At 47.1% G+C, this 12,121-nt stretch overlaps 1 protein-coding gene across 4 annotated transcripts; it reads left to right on the plus strand.

The window, feature by feature from the left end:
• Positions 1-118: 118 nt before the first annotated feature.
• Positions 119-12,040, plus strand: LOC137609077 (serine/threonine-protein kinase WNK4-like). 4 transcript variants are annotated; one of them, XM_068335821.1, is made up of 25 exons: positions 119-373; positions 1,107-1,287; positions 1,700-2,096; positions 2,978-3,150; positions 4,122-4,342; positions 4,432-4,589; positions 4,664-4,752; positions 4,825-5,044; positions 5,822-6,016; positions 6,207-6,402; positions 6,530-6,720; positions 6,806-6,876; positions 6,978-7,113; positions 7,215-7,331; positions 8,098-8,256; positions 8,348-8,402; positions 8,566-8,676; positions 8,913-9,418; positions 9,508-9,556; positions 9,695-9,774; positions 9,861-9,909; positions 10,252-10,672; positions 10,798-10,994; positions 11,065-11,158; positions 11,258-12,040. In XM_068335821.1, the coding sequence occupies exons 3-25, from the start codon at positions 1,749-1,751 to the stop codon at positions 11,271-11,273; spliced, it is 3,852 nt and encodes a 1,283-aa protein (XP_068191922.1). In that variant the 5' UTR covers positions 119-373; positions 1,107-1,287; positions 1,700-1,748; the 3' UTR covers positions 11,274-12,040. The 4 variants fall into 4 exon arrangements, with proteins under 4 accessions (XP_068191922.1, XP_068191923.1, XP_068191921.1 ...); XM_068335822.1 differs by lacking the exon at positions 1,107-1,287 and adding an exon at positions 1,322-1,398; XM_068335820.1 differs by lacking the exon at positions 1,107-1,287.
• The last annotated feature ends 81 nt before the right edge of the window (positions 12,041-12,121 follow it).

The raw sequence follows: 12,121 nt of genomic DNA on the forward strand, positions 1-12,121 counted from the left end.
GAATAAATTCTGAGGCCATCAAACAACATCCGGTGTTTTCATCTGTCCAGGTGACGGGCGGCAGGTGGGCGGGGCCTGTGAGGGCTCGCGCCGTGTGGTCCGTGCTGATAAAGCTCGTGCCGTGACGGTGGAGACATGGCTCCTCACCATCATGAAGGAGGAGGTGGAGGACTGAAGCTTCTGCTCTGTGGGCTCTGAGGATGTGTCAGTGCTGCTGGGACCTTCAGGGGTTTATTCACACCTGACCCGCGTGGAACCCGCGTGGAACCCGCACCTGACGGATCCTGCCTGGATCAACCTGCTGCTGTTTGTTGTGGTTTTACTGGTTCCAGATTTTCCGCTGAGCCTCAATAACAAACCGGCTGCTGACATAGTAAGTGAACTTCAGCCAAACAAGACAGAATAGAGTAGAATAGAATAAAGTAGAATAGAATACAATAAAAGATCCAGTTCATGCAATTTCAGAATTCATTCATAATTAATAACAAATTCTAGACAAATCTGTTTTACAAAACTTGTAATAACTGGATAACAGACAAAAATTAATCAGTAAAATGTAACAGCAACAACAATAATAACAACAAAAATTTTAGTAATACTGTATAATGAAATGAGAAACGACTAATTTGATTCTTAATATGCGTTAATAAAGGTGTATTTTTAATAATTGATCACATTTTCTGATTTTATTTCACATAACTGATTTTTTTTCCATTTTTATATTTTTTTTTCTTGGTTTAATTCATAAAACTCAATCATGAACTGAGAACATGAACACAACCTCATCCTGTAGATGTCAGGAGAGGATAAAAATGGGGGTGTGAGGGGGTCCTCTATTGGTGGGGCGGGACATGAACCCCTCCAAGGATTTCGCCTGCAGACAGAACTCAGGGCTCAGATGTCCCAGGTCCACCAACCTTTACGGTTGTAGGAAATTATGCTCTTATTTTGGAGGAATCATTCTCCAGTCCTGGCCTCTGGTTCTGGTTCTGATCTGTGTTCGGCTGGAAAACAGAGAACCTGATTCAGACGATCTGATCTTATCGATCAACCTTATTGATCTCTGAGACATTTACGGCCCGACTGATTGGTTAATCTCCATTCAGGCCGGAACTTTGGACTTTAGTCCTCGGGAAGAGGGCCAGTGTGTCAAGGAACCGGCAGACTCCACTTTACAGTCCCATCTGGCCCCTGATAGGCCGAGCCTCATCACGTGACTTCTGGAGCAGGAAGCCCCGCTCCTAGAGCCTGGATCATTGCTGTCATAATCATCTGATCTGATCTCAGGTCAGTCTGGATGTTTTTCTCTGTTCTCTCACAGCAGAGTTTAAACATCCTGGATCAACTGATCCAGAATAAAACCTGGACCCGGATCTGGTGGAGCTGATGATGATGATGGTGATGATGATGATGATGATGATGATGATGATGATGATGATGATGATCTTCTAGAACTTTTAAGAACTTTTGGAAACAGTGGAGAATTGTTTGCATCTGTGCTGCTTCTAGTTTGATGGATACTTCATGATGTTGTTGTTATTGTTGTTGTTATTGTTGTTGTTGTACATACATCTGCATAAACTTGATAAACTATTAAAATTATTAAAATTACAACTAGATCAAAGTTCAAAGTTGTGATTCCAAAGTTGTTTCAGAGAAATATGAAGTTATTAACACCTGTTTACTTGTCCTTCACAAGCTCCTCCCACTCCTCTGACATCACGTGACTCAGGAGGAAGAGGAGGAGGATGTTTCCTGCAACCGCCGACAACGACATTGAGAAAAGATCAGGAGAGGAGGAAGATTCCAGGCCTCCACCCGTTACCATGACAACGTCAGACACCGTCCAATCAGAGGACGTGGGCAACCGTCTGTCCAGTCAGGAAGTGAGCTCGGACTCCGGGGATGAGACGGCGTTGCCGTGGCGACAGGTGGATGCAGACGAGCGCGACGAGGCGGAGACGCAGGCGGTGGCGTCGTCGCCCGACGGGCGATTCCTCAAGTTCAACATCGAGATCGGGCGAGGGTCCTTCAAGGAGGTCTACAGGGGCCTCGACACCGAGACCACCGTGGAGGTGGCCTGGTGCGAGCTGCAGGTACACACACACACACACACACACACACACACACACACACACACACACACACACACACACAGTCAGTAATGAAGAGCGATCACTCCTCACACACTGGATGTTGTCGGGATCCGACGGGGTCATCTGAGGTCGTTCAGCCTGATGCTTTCATTGGACGAGACGGAGAGCTGCGATTGGCTCAAAAGGGGGAAGTGGACTGATAGCCGCCGTATTTATTCATGTACAGTTAATCTTTGACACATACACACCATCAGAGCTGTCAGCTGACCTCTCTGGTAACCATGACAACAGCTAGCATAGTTAGTTTAGTGAGATAGCGTCTGCTGCTATAGAAAATAGTTCCTTGGATTTTGCTGAGTCATGATTTCTGGAGGGAGACGCTTCTTCCTGCGTCCACAGGAAGTGTCTGCTTTTATTTTAAGACCGAGACGAAGAGTGACGACAGGAAGAGGCAGCGGCTGTCAAAATAAAAGCATGGTGTGGTTACGTGTTTCTAGGAAATTACTGGAGAAAAGAGATAAAAATAGTTGTCTGTGCGCACGTGTGTGTGTGTGTGTGTGTGTGTGTTTGTGTGTGTGTGTGTGTGTGTGTGTGAGAGAGAGATAAATGTCAGCAGTGACTCAGCAGCCTGTCGTCCTGTACACGCTATCTGATTGGACGGTCAGCTGTTTGATGTTGATAATGGCACACACAGAGTTAATGATGTCAAAGGTCAGCTGTGTTGTTCTCAACGTGAGGGTTGGGGGCCTCCAGAGTGTCACCAGAAGACTGCCTGCATAAAAACACACAGCACGTTATCTTGTCACCTGATCCTCATTAATGAATTAATGATTAATCAAACCATACCTTTAATGAACGTATTGATCACCTTCCACCTTCAGACTCACCGCCTCAACAAGGCGGAGCGTCAGAGGTTCAACGAGGAGGTGGAGATGCTGAAGGCGCTGCAGCATCCCAACATCGTGCGATTCTTTGACTCCTGGAAGTCGACGCTGAGGGGCCACAAATGCACCATCCTGGTGACGGAGCTCATGACGTCAGGGACCCTCAAGACGTGAGTCGACACTATCGTGTGGCGTCCATAGAAAGCGTTAAAATAGGACATCGGAAGTTTTTAAATTTCATACCAAACATAATATTTAGGACTTGAAATAAAACATATTTTTCAATTTCTTGCACCATTTTTTGAAAGTCTTTTAGTAAATTATATCTAGGGATTAATTTCTTTTATTTATTTATTTATTTTCTTTCTCTCTTTTTTCTGGGTTGGAAAATCTGAAGTAATATTCCAGAAATTCTGAAAGTGCTGGAAGCTAACACCAAAGTTAGCATGAAACTGCATGGAAAGAAAATTTGATTAAAAAATCGTTTTTCTCAATTTCTTGGGTGATGGGATATTGACAGGAAAGTCCATAAAATGTTATAAAATAAAAGTCAAAACTCACCATTCCTTGAACTTTTCCTCTTCAAACTCCTGAATGATGTCACTTCCTGTTAGTGACGCCACTTACAGGAAGTGGATTGCATTTTGGCGCAAAATTACCTGAGTGTAACTGGATGAAACAAGAAATTGATGGACACAGATAAATAACGATAATTTAAACAAACAACAGGTCATTTGAACATAATTAATACATTTCCTATAATGAGGAAAATATTTCTAACCATTAGCACAATAAATGTGTGATGTTTTCTTAAGTTTTACATGGCATGAATGACAAAAATGCTCAGAATGGACATGAGAAAATGTAGTTTAACACAAGAAGTTAAAAATATGGTTATTGTGTATGTATTATTTAATTGTACTTTACCTCATGCTAAAGAGTAAACTTGAATCAATGGTTTCAGACACTGAAAATATTCCAGACAGATTTATAACATTTTCCAAACAGGAAATGGAAAGTCCCAAATCCCATTATTGGTATTACATTACAACAATGGAAATAAGACCAGTGGAAAAGGTTCCTTTAGGTTCTTCTCTAGCAGCGCCCCCTGCTGGTCCTCACCTTCTTCCCCCTCCCTCAGTTACCTCCGCAGGTTCCGTCAGATGAAGCTGAAGCTGCTGCAGCGCTGGAGCGCCCAGATCCTGAAGGGGCTGCAGTTCCTGCACTCGCGCTGCCCCCCCATCCTGCACCGGGACCTCAAGTGTGACAACATCTTCATCACCGGACCCACGGCGTCCGTCAAGATCGGCGACCTGGGCCTCGCCACGCTCAAGAAGGCCTCGTTCGCCAAGAGTGTGATCGGTAAGAGCCCGGGGGGGGAGCGTGGAGACCCCACGGGGTCACTACAGGTAAATACAAAACAAGCTGTTGTTTGTTGGCGATGCGTTCAGGGACTCCGGAGTTTATGGCTCCAGAGATGTACGATGAGAAGTATGACGAGGCGGTGGACGTTTACGCCTTCGGGATGTGCATCCTGGAGATGGCGACATCGGAATACCCTTATTCTGAGTGCCACAACGCAGCCCAGATATACCGTAAAGTCACCAGTGTAAGGCTCCGCCCACCCAAACACTGTTTACTTCCTGTCTGCATCCAGACTTTCATTGTCTATCCATCTATCAGGGGATCAAACCCAACAGCATCTCCAAAGTCAAAGTTCCTGAACTGAAGGAGATCATTGAAGGCTGCATTCGAACTAAGAGCAGCGAGAGGTAAACCGGCCAATCACGGTGCAGCATTTCAACCGGGATCTAATGTGACTCCAATCCTAACCCCTCCTGCAGGTTCACGGTTCAGGACCTGCTGGATCACCGGTTCTTCCAGGAGCAGCTCGGGGTCCACGTGGATCTGGCTGAGGACGACGACGGCTCCAACCTGGAGGTGAAGCTGTGGCTGCAGATGGATCACAACAAGAAGCTTCACGGGAAATACAAAGACCACAACGCCATCGAGTTCCTGTTCGAGCTCTACAAGGACGTCCCCGAGGAGGTGGCGCAGGAGATGGTACGTCACCGCCGCGTCCATGACCTCATACTGACGACCATTCTCTGCCAGCCTCACCTTTGTCTCATTGTCTCACCTAGGTCTCATCATCTTGCCTGTGTCTCATTGTCTCTCCTGTGTCTCAAAATCACACCTGTGTCTCATCATCGCACCTGTCTGTCTCATCTCTTGTATCTTGTTATCTCACCTGTATCTTGTCGTCTCACATGTGTCTCATTGTCTCATCATCTCACCTGTGTCTCATTGTCTCACCTGTCTGTCTTGTCTCACCTGTATGTTGTTGTCTCACCTGTGTCTGATTGTCTCACCTCTGTCTCATCCTCTCACCTGTATCTTGTTGTCTCAACTGTGTGTCGTTGTCTCACCTGTATCTTGTCGTCTCGTTGTCCCACCTGTGTCTCATTGTCTCACCTCTGTCTCATATCACTTGTCTCGTCATCTCACCTGTGTCTCATAGTGTCACCTGTGACCCATCATCTCACCTGTGTCTCGTCTCACCTGTCTGTCTTGTCCTCTCACGTGTCTCATCGTCTCACCTGTGTCTCGTCGTCTCACCTCTCTGTCTCGTTGTACCACCGGTGTCTCGTCTCACCTCTCTCGTCATCTCTCCGGTATCTCATAGTGTCACCTGTGACCCATCATCTCACCTGTATCTCGTCTCACCTGTCTCTCGTCGTCTCACGTGTCTCATCATATCACCTGTGTCTCGTGGTCTCCCCTGTGACTCGTCATCTCAGCTGTGACCCCTTGTCTCACCTGTGTCTCGTCGTCTCTCAGGTGGTGCTGGGTTTCGTATCGGAGGCTGATTATAAGTCCGTTGCCAAGGCGATCAGACGCAGAGTGACGGCCTTAAAGCGTCAACGGGAGAAGAAACGTCAATTGCTGGAAGAGGAATCTGACTCCGCCTCCAAATCACTTCAAGAGCCCAATCAGAAGCAAGAAACTCACGAAAACACTTCTGCTCCAAGTAAGGTCAGGAATCATCTGTTAAAACTGTTTCCATGGAAACAGGGCAGCACTCCGACAATGCAAGCTCTCAATATTCTGACTTTCACAATAAAAGCTTTATCTAACAAATTTATCTGCGAACTATCCACCAACTGACCAATCATGCGAAGTTCTTACTTCCTGTCGGATTCAAACTCTGTCTTTGGACTCACAGCTGGACACGGCTGCGTTTTTGGCGCCCGTCCCTCCTTGGATGCGGGCCCCCCCTCGGGTATCGGGGACGTCGTCGACGCTCTCATCCAGCAGCTGGTTGGTGGATTCTGGAATCAGCAGCTTCTCCAGCAAGACAGAAGGAGATGGCGACGACGAGGAGAAAGTCACCAAACCCACCTCCTACTCCTCCTTCACCTGTTTGTAGATTTTATCCATATATGGTCATCTCCCCGTTTTTATACCATTTATCACTCTATTTAAATGTTATTGCGGTATTTGCGTTTACATTCATTTCCATTTTATCTGCACTGGTTGCCATGGCAGCGGATTGCGAAACGAAAACCTCCTCAGGTGCCGAAGCCACGCCCCTCGCAGTCACCAACCCAGCTCCTCTCTCGTCTGGCCCCGCCCCCGCTTATGTAAATAATGGAATCCCTCCCTGGACAGTTAAACCCACCCATACAATCCGACCTCATCCCAAAGCTCCGCCCCTTCCAGTGCTATGCTACCCCAAGGTGAGCATTCGATTGTCCTCCCTTTGAATGATGGGAAATCGATCCAGTCATCATCACACTGTTTGTTTGTTTGTGTTGTCTCCAGAGCATCGCTGTGTACAACGCTGAGCGACTGTCTCCTGGACCCATCTGTGGCTTCTCATCACCTGTCGACAGGTGACACACACACACACACACACACACACACACACATCTTCATTTGTTACTTGTGTGACGTCACATCGACGAACTTCCACTTCCCGTTTCCTTGTACGCAGCTACGCCTCCGACGTGACGTCGGGCTTGAGTGACGGGAACGAGGGCCAATCGGATAAATCCAACCAGGAAGTGGACAAACGGGCGGCGACCAAACAGTTCAGGAGGAGAGCGAGGGGGCGTCTGAAGATCACCGGGGTGAAGACCTGAGCGATCGGAACCAGTAGATTCATGGTTAATGTGTGACACACTACAGTGTGTGTGTGTGTGTGTGTGTGTGTGTGTGTGTGTGTGTCCAGTTATCGGACAAGGGCGACCGAGTGGTCGAATGTCAGCTGGAGACCCACAACAGCAAGATGGTGACCTTTAAGTTTGACCTGGATGGAGATAATCCGGAGGACATCGCTTCGGTGATGGTGAGCCCCATCAGCCAATCAGAGAGCAGCGTTGGTGACACACAAATAAAACGGTTTTGGTGCTGCTTGAGGGACTTCCTCTCTGTCTGATCAACGAGTCGACATTTTCAGGTCACACACAGCTGATGCTGATTGGCTGATCAGAAGCTCCAATCAGCTATCTGCTATGCTCTGATTGGTCCATTCACATTAGGATAACTTGAAGGTACAGGTGAACCTCGGCTTACGTTGTTTGGGGTCATATCGTTCTCGATTAAACATCGAGTTTCAAGGAAATACACAAAAAATACAAAAAAAAGTTTACGTCATTTTACTTCACAAATAGTAGCGTTATAAAATCACAAAATAAAAAACAAATAATATCATGTTGCTGTACAATAAATCAGAATAAAACATATAACATCATATTATTAGCAAGTAGCAACCCCCGTGCCACGAGCTAAGACGGCGAGGTTTTTTCTGTACATTAAAAAATAAAATTTGTCAGCTTAAAATAGATTCATATTAACTAAATATTATTACAATACATTCATAAATACAGTCCAGTACAGGCATGACAATGATTACAGTTGAGTCTGGAGACAAGTTAATTCAATATACGTGGCTTTTCAACATACGTAATTATTCAATTAACGTTATTTTTCAACTTAAGTAGTTTTTCTGGTTATTCGTATTTACTCAACGCAACATCGCTGCACAACTTTACAAACTTAACTTTTTCGCGTTCGTCACTCGAGCAGCTCCCCTCTTTAACGAGTGGTTTCAGATCCACAGAGACTTCATCCTCCCATCAGAGAGAGCAGGATTCATCCTCCGCATGTATGACATCATCACGAGGGCGGAGTCAATGATGCAGCAACAGCAGCAGCCGGCCAACAGCGACAAGTTGTCTCACCTGACTGGGTCTCCTCTTCCAGAGAACGCGGTACGAAATCGACATCTTAACGGTTAAATGTCGAGACCGGGTTTTTTTAGGCGTCCTCTTTTTGTCCTGATTTTATTTTACGTTTCTTCAGTCAAACCTGCCCACCTCCAGCCTGTCCAGAAACCTCTCCTCATCCTCACTTCCCGGTATGAAAATAAACATTCACTAAACCTGTAAGTCTTCAGATAAAAGGTAAATCCTTACAATTCTTCGGTCATCTTCCATCCGTTGAGTTGAGTACCTAAATCTCTATATATTTAACACGTCAGACGACCACATTACTATTCTGTCATCATGTCCTCCCATCAGATATTGCGGATGCCGACCTCACCCCCCCAAAGGGCGCAGACTTCCACATTGACTCTGTGGCGTTGCCCTCTGTTCGACCGCTGAGGTCACAATCCTTCCACACCTCCTCAGGTATCATTTATTTTCTAAATTGGTTTCTATTGTCCAGGTAAACTGCGGAAAACTTTTAATTTATTTAGTTTTACCAGTTAAATCTTTAGCTTTATAGGAAAATGAGTCGTCTGCATATAAGGAAGTATGAACTTCTGATCACGTTTTTGTACACCTTATGTTTCTGTTAAATACAAAAACTCTTCATTTATGTATTGTCTTCATCCCCCACCCCACCCCACCCCCCAACCCCACAGCTTCCTCCCCCCAGCTCCCCCCAAACATGCCTCATTACCCCCAACCAGACTCGGCCCCAACTCCTCCACAGTATCAGCTCCCGTCTCCATCGTACCCCCCATTTTCCAACCAGGCTTCTTCTGCTGGTCTCCCCCCAGTTCACACCAATCCGTCCCACCTCACCCCCACCTCCTCCTCCTCCTCACCTCTTCCTCCCCCACACTGGCCCCCACCTGATCAGCCCCTCTTCTCTCTGGCCAACGTCCTCTCTTTGGCCATGAGTGTCGCCCATTCCTTCATGCCCCAACCCGGGGCGCCCAACCAGGGCTTTCAGCACCAACCGCTCCCCCAGCCATTCTCCTCCCCCCAGGCTCCCCTCTCACCCCCCATGTCTCCAACCCTGGGGTCGAAATTCCAACCTCCAAGCCACGCCGCCTTCTCTCCTCCCTTTTCCTACAGCCACCCTGCACCTCAGACAGGCTCCGCCCCCAACAACCACACCCCAGACACACCTCAGGTGGGCCAGGTGAGCTTGGACAGATGAGACCAACTAAAGTCCAGGTTGGAAGCAGCAACAGTTCATCCATTTTTTTTTTGTTCATTCGTTCATTTCAGCCTCAAACTTCTGTTCAGCAAAGGATCAACTCGACAGCGCCCCCCCATGGTGAGTCCCTGTAGATTGAAATTTACTGTGTGATCCCTCCGACTGGCAAAGGGGAGCGCACACCACACCCCAGTGACATCACAATGACATCACAGTGACATCACCCCAGATTGAACCCACATATAATCTGGTGCACAGGTTCAGAGACGGTCCCCCCACCCAGTCTGACCAGTCCTCCCACAGCTCCCAGTGGACAACTGTCCGGCCCGTCTCCACCGGTGGGGTCTCCTCACAAAAAATTTAAATCCATTAAAATCATTTCCTCTGTAATTGTGACGATGATCCTGTTCATCCTGTCTCAAAGGTGTCGTCCCCCGTCTCCCCATCACCCAGACTGTCACCCGTTCAGGAGGGTAAGACGAACATGAACACCAAACCTCTGGAGCTCATTAACTCATTCATTTGCTCCAGATTGATCTGGAAGTTTTTAGACGCAGATAAAAATAAATCAATTTAATTCACCTCATTTTATTCTTGTCTTGATCTATTCCTGGTTTTCTCAAAAGTACAAAATGTCTCTTTGTTTAACGTTAAAATGATCAACCAGAGTCTAGATTTGAAAGAATTGAAAAATCTCTGATCAGAGGATGGATGACCTTCCATATATGGTGTTGCCATCAGGGTTAGCTTTGGGCTACCATTAGCATTAGTTTAAAGTTCATCAGCGCCAACTTTGACTCCTGTTTTTCTTGCAGTTAAGAAAACTTCAGTCTTCACCGTCGGTCGTTTCCAAGTGACGCCCTCTGCCCAACAGCAAAAGTCCCGCCCCCTCAGTCAGGCCACACCCACCACCCATTCCCCTCCCCCTTCCACACGGGACCAGTCGAATAGTTCGGGGAGCAGCACGGAGGACCACAGCCAGACAGACGGCAGCAACAGCACGGTGACCACGCCCCCGCCTCGAAACTTCCTGGGTTACCATGACAACCCTGGAGGACAGGATAAAGAGAACATGGAGGAAGAGGCGAGGAGGGGGGGTCGGAGGCTGAGCGTGAGTCTGTGGGAGGGGTCAACTGGAGGCCAATCGCGGAACCACGCCACACCTTACATCAGCTCCGACGACTCCGAGAGCGAGAGCGACGACATCTGCGTGGAGCTGGAGGAGCTGCGTGAAAAGTAACCGCAAATGTTTTTGGATTAGTAAACCAGAAAAAAAAAATCCTAAATGTTGACGCAAATAAAATTAGCATTAAAGTGTGACCAGTTTAAACCGGTCTGAAAGCAACTTTCTGACATTCCAGACACCTGGCTGAGGTGCTGAACCTGCAGGCCAATCAGAAGAGAGAGATTGAGGACTTGTACCTAAAGATGGGTAAAGCCCCGCCCGCTGGCATCGTCTCCCCAGCCGCCATGCTCAATCAGCGCCAGCGTCGCCTGTCCAAGACAGGAAGTCACCCCCCGACTCACAAAAACAGAATGGACATGCTGCTCCCTCATGGTGAGACGACGCACTAGAGCTGTAGTTGTTGTTGTTGTTGTTGTTCCAAAGTGCTCCTTTATTTTCTCAGGTATCATGAGGAAGAACTCCATCAGCGGCAGCAGCAGCGGATCCCTGGAGCGAGCAGGGAAAGGCGTGACCTTTGCCCTTGAACCAGCTGCATGGTGAGTTCTTATTAGGACCCTGGGGGACTGGGGCCTCAATGGGGGGGTGGGGGTGTGAAGATAACTGTTGTTTTAACACAATGCTGTTTGAATATCCAGTGACAAGAACTGCTGATGAAGATGAAGATGTGTCACTTCAGCATCAAACCTGGGGGAGCATCGGTCCGATCGAACCCGGGACTCTGATTGGAATCACAAATCAGAGTTAGCTTAGCTTTGTTAGCGCTGGAGCTTCCACCACAGACAGCTGAGGGTGAAGGGATGATGAACTCTTTCCCTCCATGTCGCTTTTGTTTTCCTCCCCACTTTAGTCACAGGTGTGTCTATTTATGATCGCCCCTCCCCCTCCAGGTTAAAGGAGTTTCATTTTCTTGTTTCTGCTCTAGCAGAGGCCCCTAAGGGCCCACACAGTCCAGGTTCACACAGTGAAACAGTCCAGGTTCAAGCAGTGAAACAGTCCAGGTTCACACAGTGAAACAGTCCAGGTTCACGCAGTGAAACAGTCCAGGTTCACGCAGTGAAACAGTCCAGGTTCACGCAGTGAAACAGTCCAGGTTCACACAGTGAAACAGTCCAGGTTCACGCAGTGAAACAGTCCTGACCACAACTTCAGAGAGTTAAACTCCATTCTGACACTGAGACGTGACTTTGTCATCAGGGTGACTTAGAGGTGTTATTAATATTAATCTCAGCTTCGAACCTTTCTATTTGACTATTTAATGCTATTTAAAAACTCAGCTTATAATATTTTAACATGACGACTTGACAAACCTTCCTCATGCTGAGTGTCTTGTCATCATCTGAATTGTTCATAAATCATAAACCTGATGTTGGAAATGTTTTGTATAAAAATTGCCTCAAACAATAAAAGGATTGGTTTCAGTTTTGTGACTCAGATCTGTAAAAGTCCTACATTTATGGTGCGCCTGAATTTGGCGCATGCGCACCACATCAGCATGTAAA

Source organism: Antennarius striatus, chromosome 16 (genome assembly GCF_040054535.1).
Source record: "Antennarius striatus isolate MH-2024 chromosome 16, ASM4005453v1, whole genome shotgun sequence".
In the NCBI taxonomy this organism is placed as follows: Eukaryota; Metazoa; Chordata; class Actinopteri; order Lophiiformes; family Antennariidae; genus Antennarius; species Antennarius striatus.